The sequence below is a fragment of the Trachinotus anak genome, unplaced genomic scaffold (genome assembly GCF_046630095.1).
Source record: "Trachinotus anak isolate AG129_WGS33_773 ecotype Australia unplaced genomic scaffold, CSIRO_AGI_Tana_v1 ptg000013l, whole genome shotgun sequence".
Taxonomy (NCBI): domain Eukaryota; kingdom Metazoa; phylum Chordata; class Actinopteri; order Carangiformes; family Carangidae; genus Trachinotus; species Trachinotus anak.
This window is the reverse complement of record NW_027273864.1, coordinates 21,079,486-21,100,583: the sequence shown is the minus strand read 5'-3', so window position 1 is coordinate 21,100,583 and position 21,098 is coordinate 21,079,486. Positions and strand designations below refer to the sequence as shown.

Below are 21,098 nucleotides of genomic sequence, written 5' to 3'. Positions count from 1 at the left end.
CTCACTGCCCGCTCTGACCTGCACACTGCTCTGCTGATATAACAGAAAGCATGGTGGGCTGGTGAAATTAAAGCCATACGTTTATTTAAAAAAAGAAAAAAAAAAAGAAAGAAATCTCAAGGATTAACAAAAACCATCACACAATGAGGAAGATTACAAGTAAATGGAGACTACAGACATGCATAACAATAAAGCAGAGCATGAAGAATAATTGAACTATATTTTGGGCATGGCAGGACATGAATCTTTACTGCAAAGTGCCAGCTGGTGAGAAGAGGTGAATTATATTCCTTCAAAGTTTGGCTAATGGACTGTGAGACAGGAATACAGATGACTGAGTTTAAGCTGCTTACACACAGGGAGCCCTCAGCTTTTCTGGTTTAATTATCTGAGAAAATTAGACGTTTACAGGAAGTCTAGGAAGTCTTACACATGTACTCTGTTGTACACGGAAAAAGTCGACATCATGTCTCTGACCACACGACTTGTCTGTGTCAAATACATTATGCGGTATTTGCGCAAGACATGACATTTCGCTCATGAGGTGAGGTAATGCAACATGTTCACGGTACTTTGTGGAGTTTTTGGCCACCAAAAGTGCTACCGGGCAATGCTTTTATGAGTGGGTCCCCATTTTGTTTGCAACACATGAGCACATTGGCGAGTGCGCATCCTCAACAGATGGTGGCAGGAATGTGCAAAGAGGTGTGTAATACGCCTGTAAAGGCTCTGAAGAAGGATGCAACCTAACAAACGTGAATGTAAACAATGCGACAGTTAAATATTTGTAAAACCTCTTGGCTAACGTTTCATGAGGAAGGAAATACATTTAGAGTTGTAATGTTCAGTCAATCAATTGATAAATGGATTGGCAAAAAAGTACTTGACAATTGATTCATTGTTTAAGTCATTTTTTAAGTAAAAAATGCCAAACATACTCCAGCCTCTCGAATGTAAAGGTCATCTGTGGTCATCAGTATAGATTGAATATCTTCTGGAGGGTTTAGAGTTAGTCAAGTGAAACAGTTATTCGAAGACAACGCACTGGACTCATAAACATTTTGTTTCACTAACTCTTTGACGTAAGCATTGAGAAATTAGATAAATCAGTAATGAAAACAATAGTTAGCTGCGTCTCTATATGCATTCAGTGCGTTTGTTTGACCTGGCTCTGTTTAGAAAAAGAGTATTATTTGTTTTCAAGAAAACTCCACAGGGCAAGAAAACTGTCACCTTGCCTGGGAATGTCGCTGCTTTGGTCCTCACTAGAGCTGCAGAGGAAGATTTCTGGTGATCTTACTAAGTCTTTAACATTAAAACTGCTGCAGTATTTATAAAAAGAAAAAGTGCAGGTCCTGTTCGCACATGCGGCAAATGTGGAAACAAAACACTGAACAGCTTAAAGTGCAAGTTGGAAAGAGGCTGACAATCTCCAGCACATCACAGCACTTGACAGAATTGCCTCTACAAAAAATAATAGGGATGATGATGATAGTGCAAACCATGTTGGGTTTGTATGAGGTTTGTTCATTTCACTCACCATCTTGTTCTTTCCTCTTTCTGGTAAGATTGAATCCTCTTTGTTTATATTTCTGAACTCGTGCCCTGTTTTGAAGCGTATCTCCTTTTGGTACATTATGAAATAAAATGCAACCAGTGCTGAGAATACAAGTTGAATTTGTTGCAGAGGCTCCTTCAGCAGATCGGGCTTTCCCCTCAGCCTGCATGAGCAAAGATAAACAAAGAGGTTTACGAGATGTACAGTAAGAGTGCTCTAAATCCTTCAGTTTGCATACAGTCTGCAGGGTAATCTGAGGCTTCGGCCTCCGTCTGACCCGCTGCTGACGCTGCGGTGGCCTTTTTCAGGGATGGCAAATGTTTGTGGATGTATTTGTTGACATAGTTTTGTGTCTCTGGCTAAGCTACAAATGGAAAATCTAGAGGTAAAATGATTATTCAGTGAACAAATTATAGTTTATATGTATTCTAAACAAAGAAAAACCGTGCAACTCTTAACCCCTGTTTGACTGTAAGTCTGGGAGATTTAGTAATAGCGGGATACGAATGAAACAAAAATTTGTGCCCACACAGGCCAAATAGTGGGTTTGTGTATGTGTGTTTTCAGTCTACCCGCAGTTTCTTTACATATGTCCTTCCTCACATTATTACCATCCTGGGCAGATATACGATTGCGAGATGAAGATGAATCTGTCTGAGCTGAGAATCTGAATAAAAGCATCCTCTGAATCCCTTATGAATGCTGAGGAACATATGGAGAGCATACTTACAGTGATTTTGCTGATGTTTTCTTCTTCCGTATCGTGCAGCTTCATTTTTATTCATGCCACACAAGAACAAGGCAATAGATTGATAGCATATCTCAGCACGTCTTCATAGTGGAGAGAGGCGTATTGCATTTTACTTTGAGTTTGTCTGTCCATGTAGATGTTGTTGCACATTCTAAATCGTTATTTTTGTTTGGTTACCATTTTTGCATGTTTGAACCCATTTAACTCCTTTTTGAATCTATCCTGCTAATGCTCTGTTTTGTTCCTCCATGATTCAGATGCCATGTGACCATAAGACCATATTAAGTGAAGGTGTCAGGTAATTGCTGTTATTACTTTAGGGCCAGTTCAGGTGCAGTATTGGATTCCTGTCCAAGTAATGATTGCTGACACCTGCATGTGTCCGTAGATGGGGCTGTCATGTCTTAAGAGGCATTATTGGGCTTGTTCAGGCTTTTTTTTTTAGCTGTGAGGATGAGGCGTATGTAGCATCGTTTGTCTGTGGCGCTGCTTCCCCTCACTCGAAACAGCAAGAACAAGACAGAAAGGCAGGGACAAGAGAAACCTAACATAGACTAGAAAGCTTTTTTTTTTTTTAATAGAAACATGCTGTAGAATTATTGCAGTCAGCCCAATAAAGAGAATAGATACATGGTAAAAGACAAAGTGCTGCTACTTTCACATAAAATACTGCTCTTGAAATGTGAGAGCTTTTTGAAAAATAATTGGGAAAATGTTTCTAAACAACAGTATTTCTGTATTCTTGCAGGCTTTTAAACAAGCTAAGACATTTGGTATTCTCTAAAGTACTTCAAAAAAGTAAAGGGTCTTAGAGTGGAACTAAAATCTTGGTTGAATCTTTTTAGGCGAGTCCTGATTTTGCCTGTGTCGGCTAAATACTGGATTGAAGACAGCACAATGGTGGAACTGTTGGTGCAGCGTTGACCTGGCTGTGTCAGGCAGCACGAAGCACAACCATGAATTAGGTCAATAGGAATTATAATGTGGACTGTGCTTGAGTGTAGGGCCAGCGGTGTTGTGTTGCAGTGATTAATATGTTGGTCACTAACATGTTGGTCAGTAGGCCCTGCAGGATCAGTCCTGGCAGAGAAACATAGATTTACTGCAAGATTGCTGGCTTAATATTTACAAGCATCAAGTAAATGGCTTGTGTGGACATAAGCTAATGTAATTTGGGCGCTTATGAGTTGAGTTGAGGTTATTGCCTCGTGTTTTTCTCTGTGGAATATTGAATTATGTTTGGGCACAAGAACTAAAGCTACCAAAATAAGTGCTGATGCTTCTTGGCTCAGTTCTGAATGCAGCTGTCCAGCTGTGGCATCCTCAGCACCACCTCAACACCTTGGTTTGTCGATATGCATTTCGCTGTCTAACACTGCCCTGGTTCATTACGACAGGGGAGACAATGACCCAGAATCAAGTTGACCTGAGTGCTTTAAATCAAGGCTCCAGTGGAGGAAATAAATTCTCTCCCCACCAGCACGCCTAGCGCCAACTAGGACAAGTAATCCAGACTGAATAAAAATGTCCTCTTAGAGGACGCCGAGGGAGAGAGGGATGGAGGCGTGAAGGCTTGGTAGGCTGAGAGGAAGGGAGGAAGGAAGGAAGGAAGAAGGAGAGAGGGAGGAGTTGGGAGGAGTTGGATTGTTGACTGGATAGAGGAGTGGTCCATTGCTGCAACAACATACAGTAGATACACCTCGTTTTTGCATCAATTCTTCTACAGTTTAGATTTACAGTTGTCATGACGTCATGTTCATGAAACTGAGCACAAATATCCATCCCAGGCTTGTCTACCAGGTGACTGCAATGATCTTGATATTCAAGACTGTGTAAAGAACTTCAGTACTGTTAAATACTGACAGCATCAATGTCTGCTCAGATTAGATTTCTCATTCTTTGATCAGACAGTGAAGGAATAATTGTACCAATTTTAGATTGTATTTAATGAAGACAGTACTCTTCTTCTTGAAGAGTCAGGCTGCTGCACTAAAAAAGTTGAAAGTTTTAAGCTTTTTAAAAAATGTTTATTTAGGCCTGTGTATGGCTTAAACAAGATTCAAATGTTAATTTGTGAGGTTTAGATGTGCTGGTAGGGGCATTTTTCTACCTTTGGGCAGAGCCAGGCTGTCTGTTCCCCCCTGTTTCCAGGTCTTTGTGTTGAGCCAAGATAACTGGCCGCTGGCTGTACCTTCATATTTACCGTATAGACATGTGGGTGGTATCAAATCTTTCCATCTAGCTCCTGGCAAGAAAGCAAAACAAAACTTTGTTAAAATGAAAAACAAGTGTTTTGTGTAGAAAAACATGTTTGTATTTGTGAAAGTAAGGTACTGAACATTCATACCGGTATTGCATCATCACAAATGCTCAGAAGTAGTAAATGATACCAAGACCTGGATTGAAGACAGCACAATACTGTGTAAAATGTGTAATTACATGTTTGTGTCTTCAGACATTTAGAGTCGGCCATTTGTGGTGTTTCAGTTAGGCACTATAAACCAGAGGCCTCATTTCACTCAAAACATCCACTATTTCTTCAAAGTTTAAGATCTGAGTCTTATTTAAGATCTGAGTCAAATGTGTGTGTGTGTGTGTGTATGTGTGTGTTTGTATGTGAGGAGCTCTATGGCTCTGTGAAGTGTATTCTGTTGATCTGTTTACATACAGCAGCAGCTGCTACTTTGCTTTTTCTTTTCACGCCTCTGCCATTTAGTAACAATGTTTCCTCTCCATTCTGCTTTTTGTCGAAAAAAAAGGAAGCTCCTGCTGTCGCTACAGAGGCAGCCGAGACGGACGTACACAACACAACACAACACAACACAACACAACACAACACAACACAACACAACACAACACAACACAACACAACACACTGTGATGGTATGAGCTGACAGACTGGCTCATAAAATTTGATGGAGAAAACTGAAGCGTCTGTAAGAAATGTCCAGAAACTAATCCTATTTGAACTAAAGGCTGATTTAATAGGATCCACAATTATAGAATTGGCATTTTCATAAAATAAATTACATGTTTATTTCTACATCTACAGGATAGAGGAAAAACATTCTTTTAAATCACAGAACATGAGAGGGAAATACATGAAAACTGTCCAGGTGATAAATTTAGTTGAAACAAAAAAAATGCATGATTCAAAGATTAACATACAGAGCTATGATTAGGGAGAAAGGTCTATTCTGTATATTGCGTCAACACATTACATCAGAATACTCTTTAATACACACGCACCGCACACTGAAATTCATAATAGTGGAATATGAATGCACGATACAAAGACATGAAATGGAACGAATCATACAGCATTAAATATTTTTCATGATTTAATTCACTGAGAGGAACTCTGTAGCCAATCCTGCTGCAGCAGTTAAAGATGTAGGGTAAATGTATAGTGACTACCACTGTGTTTAAGGTGTAACTGTGTGTGTGTGTGTGTGTGTTTTCCTGGCTCTCCAAACACAGACCTGCGTTCTGTCAGTTTGACTCCAGTGACTTCAGTCTGACATGGCCAGGGATCACTTGTTTCGGCTAATGGCCGCGCTTTTCAGAAAGGTCAGATGTCAAATCTCAGTCAAAACCAACTGCTTCCTGTTTTAATGGCCATGTGCTGTATCCCTGGCCTTTTGTGCAGTGTTTCTCCATCACTGGCTCAGGGCCCAAAATAATTGCTGATGTATTCTAATGAGGACTCTGGGGTGAAACTTAAGTTTCTAAAACATGCAGTGAGATAAGGTTAAGAGCCGCTGTCACTGTCTGATCATTAAAGCAAAGTTTCGGTTTGGTATGACTCAGATCTTTTTTCATAGTTTTGGCTGTTATTTCTATCAGTTATGATGACATTGTGCTCACCAAGTTAATTGCTGAGATCTGTGAACACGGCAACGTTGCTGAAAAGATGCTGAAAACATGAAGAAACGAGCAGTCAGATGATCATACGTCCTTTAAACACCTAAACACCCACTTTTCTTGTAGAGAAGACAAAGGCGAATGGCAAAATTATTCCATAAAGTGTAAACTTTGTCTGGATTTATTATCATCAATAAACCAAGAAGTATCCAAATCCATGATTCATTAAGCCAACAAGGGGCCTCACCTGGACTTTCTGCCGACCGGAGGTAGTTGACTGAATTGCCCAAAAGTGATTGTGACAAGGATGTGATGCTGTAATATTTTTGATTGCTGACACAAGAAGAACATAAAAGTATGATGAGATGTTATTTGCATCTTTTAGACACAATATATGGTCCATCTTATGTTGAAATGATTCATGAGGGCATTTCAAAGTATGTATGCCAAAAGTCGGCCAGTCCGGTTAGATTTAGATTCAGGGCATCACAATTTAGAGACTGACTTCCTGGTTCAATCTGTAACTACTGCCCTTGTCGTAGTTGTGCATGCTCCCAGTGTTCCTTTGCAGAGAGGAAGTATTAGCAATATTTTGGAAGCATTCACTTTTGGATTTACCTCCAAATAATGTGATTTAGATAATCTGGCTGAACTGTTGACTGTTGACCGACTGCTCATGTTTTCTGCACCTGTTTGTTCCCATATCTCAAAAATGACTTTGGGAGGTACAGTTTTATCATAACTGATAGAAATGATGGTTAAGACTATAAAAATGAGACCCAAATTGAAATAAACTGGAATGATTCTATAACTCAAAAGCAGGATTTATTATTTTAGGCCCCTATAGATCTTGTAAATACTAAAAGTCACTGACTTGGGAAACTGATTATATCCTGATCAGCTCCGTTCAGTCCTGAAGTGAATTTCCTAAGTGTAAAACACACTGACACTGAACATTAAGATATTTCTGTGTGCTACATCTCTTAAGCACCTATTAAGATGTGATTACATGCCACACAGTGTCGAGGCATTTCTGGTATGCATAGCGTGGGCTATGCATTAATTTTTGTAATATCTCAGCCGAGGCCTTCACCCTCACCAGCACCAGCGACAGACACAGTGTGCTCACAATTACCGCACAAGTCCCATGTTGTGGATTTGGTTTTGTCTCTGATGCCCTTTCTCTTTCGTAAGGCTCAGTAATGAAGTCAGAACATTTGCAAAAGCCTTAGTTGGTTCAGCCCTATCATGAAATGAGAAGAAGTCATTTCGTTTCATTCCAAGAGGCTACGCTGCTCATTTTAAACATGAAATTGGATCAAGCTCTTTCAGAGCAAATGTCCTTACAAAATAATTCCATTGTAATCCTCTAAAGTGGCATAAAAAGTTAACACAGATTGAGAGAGAAACTTTGCGTCGCCATATACTGCTCAATACTCTATTTCACATTAGGACCTTGAAGAAATCCTGTAATAAAGGTCTCCTTTTTTTTTTTTTTTTTTTTTTTTTTGCTGTGATTAACACTGAAATTGTCTCCAATACTTCACAACCATGAAACGAAGTTAGTCCAGCAATTAAGGATCTTGGAGTTATACAAGGTTTCTGCAGTGAAGCGCTTGTATCTGTGCGATGAATGATGGCCCGTGTCACTGGTACGACAGCTGTAACTCCTGCTCAATGGTTTCGGTGGGCTCTTTAATCAGCCCGGCCCGCCTTCGGCATTAGCAGGTGATTAAATGAATTAGTGGGACCTGGAGACATAAGCAGTGGCCTGGAACACAGGGTCTCAGGGCTCAGGGGGCCACGATGGGTCCGGATGGTGAGGGAGGTGGGGGTAAGGAAGGTGGTATGAGGGGGAGGGAGGGGGGCAGACTGGAGGGACACGGTTTTATGTCCTGGCGTTTCACAAGCGGGAATGTGTACACAGTGTACACACACTTTCTCATGACACAGAGGGGTTTGTACAGCTCACATGAATATACACACACACACACACACACACACACACACACACACACACATGTAGACAAAGTGCAGACACACAGACAGACTCTGTCAGACACACTGGACCATTGTGTGTGACACTGCCGCCACTGTGTCTCCACGCGGAGCATCCTGACACAGCACACGCCTCCTCGCTGCTAAATGTCACGCACTGATACTGACATTATTGGTGATGCAGTGCAGCGTGATTGTGTGTGTGTCAGCAAACTGGTGAAAATTAATTGCGACCCGTTGGATGATCACCTGAGTCAGTTTTTAAGCAGAAATGCCAGACATAGTCCCGTACCAGCTTCTTAAATGTGATTATCTTCTGCTTTTCTCTGTTTTACATCAATGCAAACTGAACTGAGTATCTTCGGGTTTTAGACTGTTGGTCACTCAAAACAAGATATTTTCACATATAATCTCGGGCTCTGTAATCAGCACTTTTCACAAACATTTTAGATACAGAGCAATTAATCAATGAATCAATAAATCAATAAATCAATAAAATAATGGCTAGACTACTCAATACTGAAAATAATGATTAGTTGTTGCCATAGTGTACAGGGAACCTTCAGTGTTTTTTTTTCATTCATTGCATTTGACTGTTAATTAACTATTTCAGCAGCACGTCTTTACAGTGTGAAGTTTGTTGTTGGTGTAGAAACTTAAGATTATTTTCATGATTGATGATGAATTGTAAGATCTATTAGATATCAGGAAAACTCATTTTGTCCACCGACAGTCCAAAACCCAAAAATATTAGCTGTCTCATAAAAAAGAGAAAGTAGAAAACACACAAGTATTTTTTTTTGGCATTTTTGCCTTTTTAAAATAATCATTGAAATTGTTGCTGATTTACTTTTGGTTTGACTAATAGACATCTGATTTCACCTCCCCTTCGTTTTACTGTAGATGTACTCTTTTCCCAGGCGTGTTTTCCTCTTGCTGCCTGGTCCCTGGTCTTTGCCTGTGCACACGTTTGTCTCTTCATCTGCTCTCGCCAGGCGGGGACTGATAACAGCATTAGCGTTTTTCCTTGTAACAGCAGATGATGAAACTGTGAGCAGGAGAGAGGCGACAGCGAAAGTACGAAAGCTTCACCAGAAGCTCAGGAAACACAACACAAACACATTCACTGACTCTTTTTTGTTGGTCCAGTCCTCCAGGCCTTCTTCGTGGCGAGCTGCTGATTGGCGGGGTCACAGCCTCAGTGGGTAGCGTTTTTATACCTAAGCAGCTCCTGCTGTTCGTTAAAGCTGAGAGGGCAACTGTGGGACTCTGCACCTCTTTGTTGCAGTCTGGAGTTAAACAGTTTGTAAGGATGATATGTTAACTACTTCAGGAAAATGATCATTGTAGTTATGAAAATCACATCTGTATTACAAAACGCAGACATTTATAAAGATATTAGACATTTTTAATGGGTGAAAGTGACTGAATGGGAAGTCTTTAAAAAGATATGGTCTTCATTTGAGGTGTTATTAAAAGTCTTTTATTAGCTGTTGAATTGAGATGTAAGCATGCTTAGCATGCTTAGCAAAAAACCTTTTGACCTCCACCCTGTTTTTGTCAATCTTTTATTTGTCATATTCTCCTCTTTTAAGATGAATGGGATAAAAGGAAGCGATTGAGTATAGTTAACCTTCCTCATTTAAAATGTTTTGATAAGGCAATGAAGAGGACATATATGAGAGAATATGAAGTATTGATATTAATGTATTATCCCTCTAAAATAATCTGCATCAGGACACTGATACTGTTGGCACTCAGACAAAAACATTCAGCATGATTGACCGACTTCTGCTTGAAAATTCACATGGATTCAAATGCATTTTTAAATTCTAAGAAAAGGACGGTAAGACTGGTTACCTTGCATGGCCTTCATTATTTTGGAATGAACTTTCTGTTGACTTGTTCAACTCCTTGTGAACTTTTTCCACAGAATGACTTCACTGGATGTATTTGGACGGTAGAGAGATCCTAAAATTGGAGAAAGCGTGGCCTTTCAATTATAGATAAAACATCCAGTTGCAGAGTCAATGTCTGATATTGTTGGCACTGTTTTCTTAGTGCTACTCCAAAAACCAGTACTTTGCATTTTTTTTCACATTTTCATGTACTGAATGTGCAAAAGGTGACAAAGCAGCGTGGTTATCAAAGCTGTAATCCTAAGGATTTCCATCCTGGTTAGGGTTAGCTCCGTCTCTTTTCCTCCATGGCAAAAAATTAGAAAATGTCTGTTCTTGTTGCACAAATGCTTTTTTGAAAATAACCAGTAAATGTCACAGCGGTTGCCTAAATGATGAATGTTGAAACTAAAAACTTAAAAACTTGATGTCTTGAAGTTCATGCTTGACATTAGAAAAAGTACAAAAGTGCAAAACCCGACTCAGTCCTGTTTCTTTTGCTACCTTTTTCAGTTGCTTTCACCCTCATCAATCTTCATCACTGGCTGGACTCTGCTCAGTCGTCACAGAGATGGATCTGTTGACATAGGAGCTGATGACTTTATCCTTATCACTTTTAGGACTTCTTGTGTGAGTATCAAAGTTTGTTATTGACTTACCCTGCATTCACATGGTGGTGGAATAATCGAAAATTAGTTTCTGACCAGAAAGTTGGCAAATATTTGCTCATGAACACAGTGAAGTCGGAAGAACGACTACCCAAGCTGGGAAATGGGACCATCCGAGGAGCAGGTGAATGCAGCATTTTTCAGTTTAGTCAGTTTGCCCAGTTGTCATGGAGATGTATCCACAGACTCTTTTGTTAGGAGTGAGTGGACCTTGAGTTGGACATGCTTCGTCAGAATGAATGACTAAATGTTTATGCTCCTACAAACGTGTACCTGTAGTTTCAGGGGCATGTGGAGTGGAAACTATGTGTGGGAAGCGTTGAATGTGGAGTTAATATTAATAAGTGGTTCAGATGAAATCCTGGTGCATTATGTGCTGTACTGTGCTGTCCTGCCATTATCTATATGTCTATAGTGTATTGCCCTCAGTGCCAAATCAGCTCCATAATGATGATGAAAGATCCAGAATGACCTCAATCCATGTGGTTTGTGGAGATATTAGTGCTTTAAAGCTGATGCTACATACACACACACACACACACACACACACACACACACACACACACACACACACACACACACACCCCTTAAATTCACCTCTAGTCTAACAGCTCCTCTAATCGAGTGAGGACTGGTTAAAAGTTTTGGTTTAGTTTTTTTGTCCTTGAGAGGACGTTCAGTCCTCATAAGTGTGGGAACTCATGAACACACAAAGGCGTGTTATAATTGTCAGTGATGAAAAGGAGAAAATGGATCATAATGTCCTGAATGCTCAGTGACAGATGCCTTTGTACTGAACCGTCAGGCGGCCATGACAGGCGAAATATTTAAACCACCCTTTCCTTTCCTCCAGCTTCCTGATGCAGTTGGCTCAGTGTGATGTAGTAAATGGCTTCAAGCTGATAACAACAGGCTATTGAGTTATTTACCTTGGAAAAACTTTGTTTGGTATATTCTGTTTTTGTTCTGCCTGTACCTCTTCTTAATGTTCTGGTCTGGCAGGTCAGCAGATGATATGAGAAACTGACTTTTAGCAAGAAAAATCAATTAAGTTTTGAGACTGAAAGGTAAAATGGAAAGTCTGCTTCTGAAAGATATATTTTTTTTTGTCTTGTGAGGCAAAGAAACTGCTTTTTTTTTTTCTTTTTGTTAAAGTCCAAACCAGTTATGTTTTATTCAGCAGTGTGAGGGCCGGTTGCATTTTTGTGATCTTGTAATCACAACAAACACAGCAGAGCTTTTGTAATATGTCGGCAGCCAGTAATTTATGAAAACAACAACCTGAATGAAAAACAGACAAAACTAGAGGAAAAATTGTTAGTAATTGTTGCACTGTATTGGTGATTTGCTGTGGGCATAAATGCAGTTCATTGATAGCAGCAGCTGCTTGGTGCTTCACTGTCTGCCCTGCTTTTTCAAAGAATCGGTGTAAAATTTAGGTTGTGCTTTTTTTCCTACGAATGTGAAATACACAGTGTAACATTCTTATCTGCAACCAGGGAGCTGATTGAGGTCAATCTGTGATTTGCTGCTTTGGCTCCGGGGACCGACTGTGATATCACCAGAGGGCTTACAGTGCCCACGGCTCCCCGTGTTTTACATATCTTCAAACAGTTTGTCTTCTGCCTCGTGCGAGGACATCACATCGAGTACACAAAGTGTTTGCATTGTTTGTTTTTCATGCGCTGCTGAATCTCTTAATGGGCAAGAGAATCTCCCCTTGGGGCTGCAAATGATTTATTCTCTTCTATCTTCAGCTGTTTTAAAAAATGCTAAAGGCTATGCTAACGTCATTTCCCTTGTTCACCTGTTGTTAAGGTTACAGAAACAAGACAGCGAGCTTCCCTCTTGAATTTAAGAAGCTGTCTCACGGAGCCGTCAGTCAATATTTCAGTGAAACAGTCAAATGGAAACTTTCTTCGCACCACGATAACAGCTTAAGCTGGCAAGACGTGATAAACAGTGAAGCGGTTTTGTGCTTACTCAGGCGCTGGTTTCCTATCAAGAGAGTGGTGGTGCAGCAGCTTGTTGCCCTGTGCTACTCGTGTAGTTTTGGCGCTCGTGGGGGAGTAAAACATGGATATCAGTCTAAAGATCTGTGTTCCTCTTGGAAAAGTTCATGCTGATTTGACGGCATCCTCCCCATCCGATGATTGTTGTTTTCCATGAGTGGGCAATAATCAGGTAGTTAATCAGAATGTAAAAACAAGGTGGGAGAGCTCACAGAAATAGTCCTGGTCTCCTGCTGCTGTGTATACATGATACAGTACTCAGTTTGTACTCAGTACTCAGGGTGGGGGTGGGGGTGGGGGTTAAAGTTTGATGGTTTACTGGTTAATACCACACATGATGATTTTACGCTTATGTCTGTTTTATGTCATGTCTCATTTATCCTTGTTGGTCAAAACAAGGCCTCTTCATCCGGACACTATGAAACTGTGATTTTGCCAATTTGTATGTAACAGACAGACAGTCAATCTAGTCTTTTATTATATCAGGGTCTAAGGATAGAGGGTGTTGTATGCTGTACACATCGTGAAACCCCCTCGAAGGAAATGTGTGATTTCTGGTGTTAGTTCGTATAAGACCGATTAATTGTTTTGGACATTATGCTGTGATCATTATCTGTCGATGCCATATGTGTAAAATTCGAGTCGAACCGAGTCTTGAACAGAATGTTTGGAGAAACATGGCTGATAAAATGATTTTGGTTATCAGTGGTTGATTAATGCTGATTGTGTTGTTTTTTTCTGTGGCTTTACTTTTGCTTGTTTGTGTGTGTGCGTGTGTGTGTGCATGTATGAGTAATATCATTACCTCTTCTCTGATTCCCCTGATTTGATCTGCAGTAGCTCCTGGGTTTCATATTCCCGGAGTTAATGCCATTGACCATCAAAGAAAGCTAAAAACAACCCACGGGATGTTTCTTGTTTGTCACACGTTTTGTCTGAAGTTAATTCAGTTTGCACGCTGTGCTCACCTCTCACAGCAAAAGAGAGAGAGGGGTAAATGTTGTCTCCCATTCAGAGGAACCTTTTATCTTGTAAAATCCAGCAGGTTGTAAAATAAAGCATGTCATGAAAAATGTTTTATAGATGTCAGCAGTCTGGAGTTGTAGTGACTGTTAGACCCAGTTTGCTCGTTGGCCTTTTCCTGGATCCTCTTCCCTGTGTGCTGTAGTTACGATCCCTGTGGGGAAACTTGGTATTATAATGTTGCATAGTTGTTTTGTAACTTGAATCTTATTGATTTTACTTTTAATCATTCAAGTTTATCACTTGATCTGGCAACAATCTCAACAATGCAAAGTGGAATAAATGCTTAGATATCTTATATATTTATATATCAGTATCAGAGTGTATTATCACAAATATTATTTTTGAACAGTCAACTAGGTTTGAAGCGTCAAAAAAGATTTAATTAGTTTTAACCGACAATTGTCAGCCAATCAAAAACCTCTTATCTTTTATTACAGTAGGTTTTTATTTCTAATCAGTTTTTCAGTTGTTTGTGGCCACCTCTGCAAACATATGTGTGTGTTTTCAATGCTGTGGGGAGTTTATTATGTTATCAGTTTCCTCATAAAGCCATCTCCTACGCCAGAGAAGAATGACTGAGTTTTTAGTTTCAGTTCTGCTTAAGAAACCTTAATTTTACCGGTAAAATAAGCCAGTAAAAAACTTTTCCAGGCAAATGTTACTCATAGTAAATTGTTAAGTGTAATGCACAGGAGCTGTGTGTGGCCTTGTTTATAACCTTTTCACTGACAGCGGCATGAGATGAGCTGAAAGGTCTGTTTCTTGAATGGATGTGTCTCTATGAGTGCAGGAGCAGTGTGTCAGGAACAGGTGACGCTGACAGAACAAACAATTTCACAGTATTTATGACTAATTAATAAGTAATGTGGATCAGCAATGGTGCTTTCAGAATATATTTACATACAAGAAATTTAAGATGAATTATAACTAAATAACTATCAGTTAGGGTATGATAGAGATACTGGTAGACATATTTATTGCTTATGTCAAGCAAGGTATGTTGATGATAGACATTTGAAAGTAGACAAAATAATAAATGTTGACATGATGACCAGAATTTAGGGAGATCTTAAAAATCCTACCAAAAAGAGAAAAGTTTCCACATTGCCATTACTGAATTCATATCTTTTTAATTTCTGCCGGCTCAGATTTTTTTTCTCACCCCGGTAATCATAAATCTTGACAGAAGTTTATTCAAACCAACAAATGAAACTGTCGTAGAGACTGTTCAGCACTCTGCATTCGTGCGTCTGCCGGCTGTCTTCCTTGAAACACTTTACGGGGGAAAAAAAAAAAAAAAAAAAAATTGCTGACAGCTTTAGTTTGAAATTCCTCCAGAATAATTTGAGACCATGCTGCTAATCCCCTTGTGATCGACCTTTGGATCCTGATCCTGTCTTTACAAATCATTTGCTGTAAAGCAGTTTGCTGCGTTAAAGACACCTCTCAGCTCTTTCACACAAGCTCTTATAGTCTCGATCTCCCACTGTCATCTGAAAGTGAAGGACGTCTCCTGCATCTTTGTGCTGGAAACTTTTCTGCATCTAAAGGTTTAAGAGTAAACCGTTTGGTTGCATGTGTACGCCTGGATGCCTTTTTGAGTTCTTCACTTGGCTGCCTGTTGATAATGTTACGTATGACGTCTGTTCACTTGAGCACACAAACATGCTGCGCTGGTAAACTGAGGTCTGAAACTGATGCTGTAGGAAGTGCTTGTTTCCTGTCCATGTTTTTAGCAGTTATGTAGGTGTTTTGTAGAACTGCAAAGGAAATGTAGTATAAGGTGTGTGTGTGACAGACAGACTAGACGTAGGAGCACATCGCACTGTGGAACGTTTCATCAGGCGATGCTGCTGGACTGCAAGGTTTTGTTAGTGAAGCGGCTGCGACATAAAGAAATATTTATCAGCATGTGTGAAATAGTAAGTAAGAGCATGTTTCACTCATAAAACATCCATGTTTTGTTTTTAAAGCTATGGAAATTGTGTGAAATGTAATGTGTTTTGGTTTGTTTGTGTGTGTGTGTGTGTGTGTGTGTGTGTGTGTGTGCGTGTGTGCGTGTGTGCGTGTTTGCGTGCTAAGTGATTAGGAAGGGCTGGACTTTTATCAGGAGAATGTTTTCTGGCTGCAGTGTTAAAATGTCCGTACATTGTTAAGAGTGCTGTTCAAAGGAAGTGGTCTCAATCACTCATCATCACCACGAAATACAACATGTATGTATTTACTCTGCATGTACTGTATCTTACTCTGTTAAGGTCTGAATTTGAATGCTTCTGCCTTGATTTTTAGATTTCTATAGAATCACTGAACATCCAGTTTGCTGCCTTCGTGGCAGAGCTCTAAAAATGCTACGAAGCTAAAAATGTTTTTTTTTTGTTATGTCACTGACAATGTAGCTAAGTTGTCAAACAGAAAAAAAGAGCCTTTTGTTGGTGTGTACAGTCAGCCAAAGTACATCAAGCTAACAATGACATGAAAAATCCCCGCTTCAGCTCACTGCCCTACTGCCTTTTTATTTTCTCTTCTATCAGTTTCTCAACACCCCGCCGACTACTTGTAGCATTCAGGAAGCGGTTAACCTTCGTGCAGGATGGTAGACAGAGGTCTATAACGGCTCACGAAGCAAATGGAAAATTGAGACTGCAACCCATGCTCAGTCATTTAGATAAAAATAGAGAAATTGGCCTCCATTCTCGTGAACGTACATTTGTCCTCTTAACTGAACCCTAAAAGGCATCATCTTGATGCTTGGAAAATCATGCACATTAATGCAAGAAAATAGAGCAGTTACGGGAATATAATACTGCTTTTATTTTTGTTTAACCTTGATGTGAACCTCACTGTTGGATAGAACAGAAATATATGATTTTATTTACATATTTTTTGCATCACATTAGACAAGACAGGAAACAGTGAGACAACAAGAAAACAAGCCCCAGTGCTGCATGGCAACTTGAACTTGAATCTTTCTAACTAGGCCACCAAAATGCATCTCTGTGCACTTTTCTGTGGTTCATCCGGCCATGCTCACTTTAAAATGTCAATGTTTCTCCAGTGGCCAAAATTTACTAGAAGTGTTACACTGCTTCAAACTACTTCCACATTTTATTTACTGACATATTTATTTAAGTTCCAAGTAGTAAAAGATTGTGGCTGATATTTTTATGAGCAGTGGCTCAGCTTCTCTCTCTCTCTGTCTCCTTGCTCAGGAAGTTTACCACAGCTGAGAGGAGGATGATGATGATGATGGGAGGAGGCCACAGCCGAAGGTGCAGCCCTCGCTAGAAAAATACATTCTCCCCCTAATTTCGCCCCTCCACCATCACCCACTACCGCTGTCCCTTCCCCTGGCGTCATGGCCAACCACCTGGAGCTGATCCAGGAGCTGCAGCAGCTGGACAAGGTTCCCAGTCTGGAGAGGCTGCGGGCGGCTCAAAAACGCCGCACACAGCAGCTGAAGAGATGGGCCGTGTACGAGAAGGAGATGCAGAACAAGAAGCGAAAGGCAGACAAGAAGGGACGCAACGCCAACAACCTCCAGCAAATAGAGTCCAAGAGGCATGTGTCGTTTGCCGCCAGCGTGGCGCTTCTGGAGGCCTCGGCCAGGAATGATCCAGATGAAGGTAGGGGCAGTAAAGGATATTTATGATGTGTGCAAATTAGAAAGTAGAAGCGTAGATTCATGGGGAAAGTAGAGAATGCAGACACAAGCTACACAAGGGCACTTGACACACATGACCAGTGGGCACACAAAATACAACTGCTGTAGATTTATTCTTGTAACAAGGCAACTAACTAAAAATATGTGCTGGGGTTTGGTTCATAAGCTCAGAGTGAAACTCGACACAAAGCTCAGTGACGCCACATTTGAATAATTACTTTAATTTCAGCCTCACCTCGCTACTTCAGCTGGATATCAAAATGCCAAGGTCAGGAAAACGATTAGCTGGGCTTGCCCACTTAAACTGCCAGAGGAAGTCACTCCATTCGAACTGAATTTGTTCTGCTAGAAGACTGTTTTATCATTGAGAAATAATGAAGTTGTCACACTGAGATGAAACTCTGCCAGTCTTTTAATTAAAATTTCTACGGATGGTGCCCCTCCTATTTGGAGATAATAATTGTTTTCCTCCAGTACAAACAGTCCCATGATGCTGTGGCAGTGCTAACAGTGCGTCAGCGATGCAGGAATGATAACAGGCTGCTTATTGTTTAGATATGGCATCTAATTCAACTTCAACTTAACTTGAAATTAGATTGAACTCTTTTTTTATCATTTCAAATAGCTTTGCTACTATCCATTCTTTGCTTGTGCAAACTGTCTTTAAAGATATGGAAACAACCGTATGCTGCATTTTTCGTAGCATTTCTTACAGAGCAGAAGCAGCTCTATGCTGCGTACACACACTTACACGTGCACGCGTATGCACATGCTCACGGACTGTGAACTGGCATGTATAAACTCTAGCTGGAGTGAGAGTCAGTGGAAGGCTTGGGATTTGTGTTGTCTGGATGGCCTGTTTCTATCATCTGTTTTACCATCATGTGTAACCTAAATTAAGATTGGCAGTAGAATGACATCACCTAACTGGGTTAAAAAGGAAAAACTCTTTACAAACTGAGAAAAATCCATAAGTTTAATCAGATATGTTGCTGCTTTTGCTGATTGTGCTGCTGCTTCATTACACACGGAGAGAGGTGCTGTTGTGTGAAAGGTTTTGGAAATGGTCTGAGCAGCATTAACAGGTTATTGCTGTACAGTACATGGCTGTGCTGTGTGTAGTTACCAGAAAGTCTGCTGAGCCACTTAGACTTTGAACATGGATGTTGTGGCTCATGCATGTCTTTTATGTTTGTCTGAAAAACCACAAGGTCACCAGGCATGCAAGACATCCACTTATTTACGTTCAGTTGCAGGAAATATGTGTTTAGTAATAAGGTATGCTCTCATTTAAGAATACTTTCATGATAATGAAATATTTATCCATAGCAGCTCCCCAGTAATATACTCTGCATATGGTAGAGATAATGTTTAGAGTTGGCACTGTGACTGCAAGTGTATGTACCCAAACACTGAATGGAAAGATGACTCCTAGTCTCAAGACATTTGGCAGGAGAGGAATTTTACAGTGTGACAATGATCCACAAACACACTGCAGAAATCACAAAAGAGGTGACCTGGCCAATAACGTCCCTTGACTTGACTCAAATAGAAACCCAGCAACAAAAGCCCTCCAGCGAAGAGCAGCTGAAAAGATGCCTCTGTGAAAAATGGCGGAGCATCTCTGCACAGCTTTGTGCAAAACTGCATGTGCAAGAGGACTGATGTCAAAAAATAAAGGGGAACATACTGTTGTATACCCTATATTGTTGTTTAGAGCATGATTTGATATAATCAGTAATGAAATCATTTCAGTCTCACAGCTGTGAAGCCCAGTAATGTAAATAATAAACATATTGTAAGTTTTCAGCATGACTAAAGTCACATTGCATGTAATTTGCAAACATCTGAAATAATGCACCAGCCCATTTGGACACACTGGGAGCAGATTTCTTTGCTTTCGCTTTGCTTTGTATCACTGATATGCAGCAGCTTTGTCAGTTCTCCTTACCGCTGACAGTGCCCGGGCATAGACACATTCGCTATCAGTGCTGTTTAATGAGGGTGACCATGAAAGAGGCAGACAGATAAAAAGAAATGGAGGCAGGATGTAGTGTTGCCCACACAGCTCCAGTGGCAGCTGGCTAGCTCAGGAGCCTGATAATCTCCTCTCTCATTCCCTCTGGTCCCCAAATGCTCAATCAGGCATCATGACTCCACACGCTATGCTGCTCCAGCGCACTGTTCACAGGCTCTGAGATTCTTTTTACAAAAAATATTATTTGACACTATCACAGATTGTCTTGTGCATCCATTTTTAAAGAAGGTCATGTAAAAAGAGGGAAGGAAATTAAAATGGATCACAATGGAATTTATTTCAAGCATCTTTGATAAATAGCATCAATGGTGAAACTTAGACCCTTAATCTGCGAAAAAAAAACAAAAAAAACAATGACTGGTGAAAGTTACTGATGGGGACAGGAATAAAAGGAGCCACACATCATCTGCTTTTTTTGTATCAATAGAAGGAAAGGTGGAGAGAGAGGGAGGGAGAAGTAAAAACAAACACAGAGATTGAGATTGACTTTGACCTGAGGTTGACTCTGCTGACATCAGGGCTGTAATAAGATGAGAGGTTGGATTGGCTGGACGGACTCCTGTTTAATCCCTGGCTGGTAGGAGCGGACAAGTGAGTCTTCCACTGCTCTTTTATTTTTTCTCTGTGGTTGCAGTCACAGTATCGTTGGGTTGACTGGAGGTCATGTGTGTAAGCACACACTGACAAATGGGTGTATGTGTGTGTGCGCGTGTGTGTGTGTGTGGGGTTATTGGCAGGCATGTTTTACAGGTGAGATATTTGCTTTTTCGTGTGCACTTTGTAAGATTAACTGTATCGTGAACAGTAGATGGTGTCATTGAAGCTGAGATCATTTTACTCGCAGGTGTGCGTGTTTATGTGCTGGTGTTGAAGTGTGTATATTTGTGTGTGTGCGTGCATGTGTGTGTGTGTGTATGTGTGTGTGTTTTCCTTCCTCTCTGAACTACAGTGTCCCTGTCATTATAACTTCCTCACTGGAAGCTGTGGGAGCAGACTCACCAGGCCGTGAGGAGATACAGATATAGTAAAGCCGCAGAGGACACAGTGTCACAAGGACAGAGGAGGAAGCAAGAAAGTGTTCATGTGGATATTTGAGATTGCATGTATGTAAATGAACACAGTTTGTGTTTCTGGTTGTAAATAAGTGTCTGTGCGCTGGCCAGAGAAACCGTGAAGAGACTTTAAAATGAGGGGACGAGAAAGGAAAGAATAAGTAGGAGGAGATTGAATGGGATGGGTTGCAGTCTGAGTCTGAACCTATTTCTTCGCCCTCCGGCTGCCACCTCTCTGAACCCTCTGCCCTCTCACGCTGATGAGGGCTGATGACTGTGAAATTACTGTGAAGCACCTCAGTGTCTCTCTGTGCAGCTCTGTGGCTATTGAGACTGATAGGTTTTCCCCTCTCCAGAGACCTGCTATCCTGCAGTGGGGTCAGAAAGGACAGTCAACACATACACATACGCAGAGTACGGACTGACCTGACATTTCCTCGTAACACTGCTGTATTATCTGATAAAATTGTCAAACAGCTCAAACATGAATGAAGGAGTCACAAATCTCTGTGGAAAAAGGGGAAAACTGAACAATTCAAGTGAGCTAAAACACTGGATCCTACAAATATAAA

At 40.6% G+C, this 21,098-nt stretch overlaps 1 protein-coding gene and 1 long non-coding RNA gene across 7 annotated transcripts in view; one reads left to right on the top strand and one right to left on the bottom strand.

The window, feature by feature from the left end:
• The window catches only part of ppp1r16b (protein phosphatase 1, regulatory subunit 16B), an 83,244-nt gene that overhangs the window by 9,822 nt on the left and 52,324 nt on the right, over positions 1 to 21,098 (top strand). The window contains exons 1-3 of one of the 4 annotated variants that reach the window (XM_071493633.1): positions 15,498 to 15,697; positions 15,858 to 15,988; positions 16,985 to 17,398. In XM_071493633.1, the coding sequence (XP_071349734.1) occupies positions 17,131 to 17,398 (268 nt within the window). In that variant the 5' untranslated portion in view covers positions 15,498 to 15,697; positions 15,858 to 15,988; positions 16,985 to 17,130. Of the gene's footprint in view, positions 1 to 10,582; positions 10,700 to 15,497; positions 15,698 to 15,857; positions 15,989 to 16,984; positions 17,399 to 21,098 lie in introns of those variants that run through there. The other 3 variants (XM_071493629.1, XM_071493631.1, XM_071493630.1) reach the window with 3 other exon arrangements.
• LOC139630319 (uncharacterized) lies at positions 1,106 to 11,216 on the bottom strand. 3 transcript variants are annotated; one of them, XR_011693147.1, is made up of 5 exons: positions 10,729 to 11,215; positions 10,574 to 10,646; positions 10,032 to 10,142; positions 9,303 to 9,460; positions 1,106 to 4,554 (listed from the first exon to the last, which is right to left on the bottom strand). It is a non-coding gene; the product is annotated as an uncharacterized lncRNA (long non-coding RNA). The 3 variants fall into 3 exon arrangements; XR_011693148.1 differs by lacking the exon at positions 1,106 to 4,554 and adding an exon at positions 7,391 to 9,197 and having other exon boundaries at positions 10,729 to 11,216; XR_011693146.1 differs by lacking the exon at positions 1,106 to 4,554 and having other exon boundaries at positions 7,391 to 9,460; positions 10,729 to 11,209.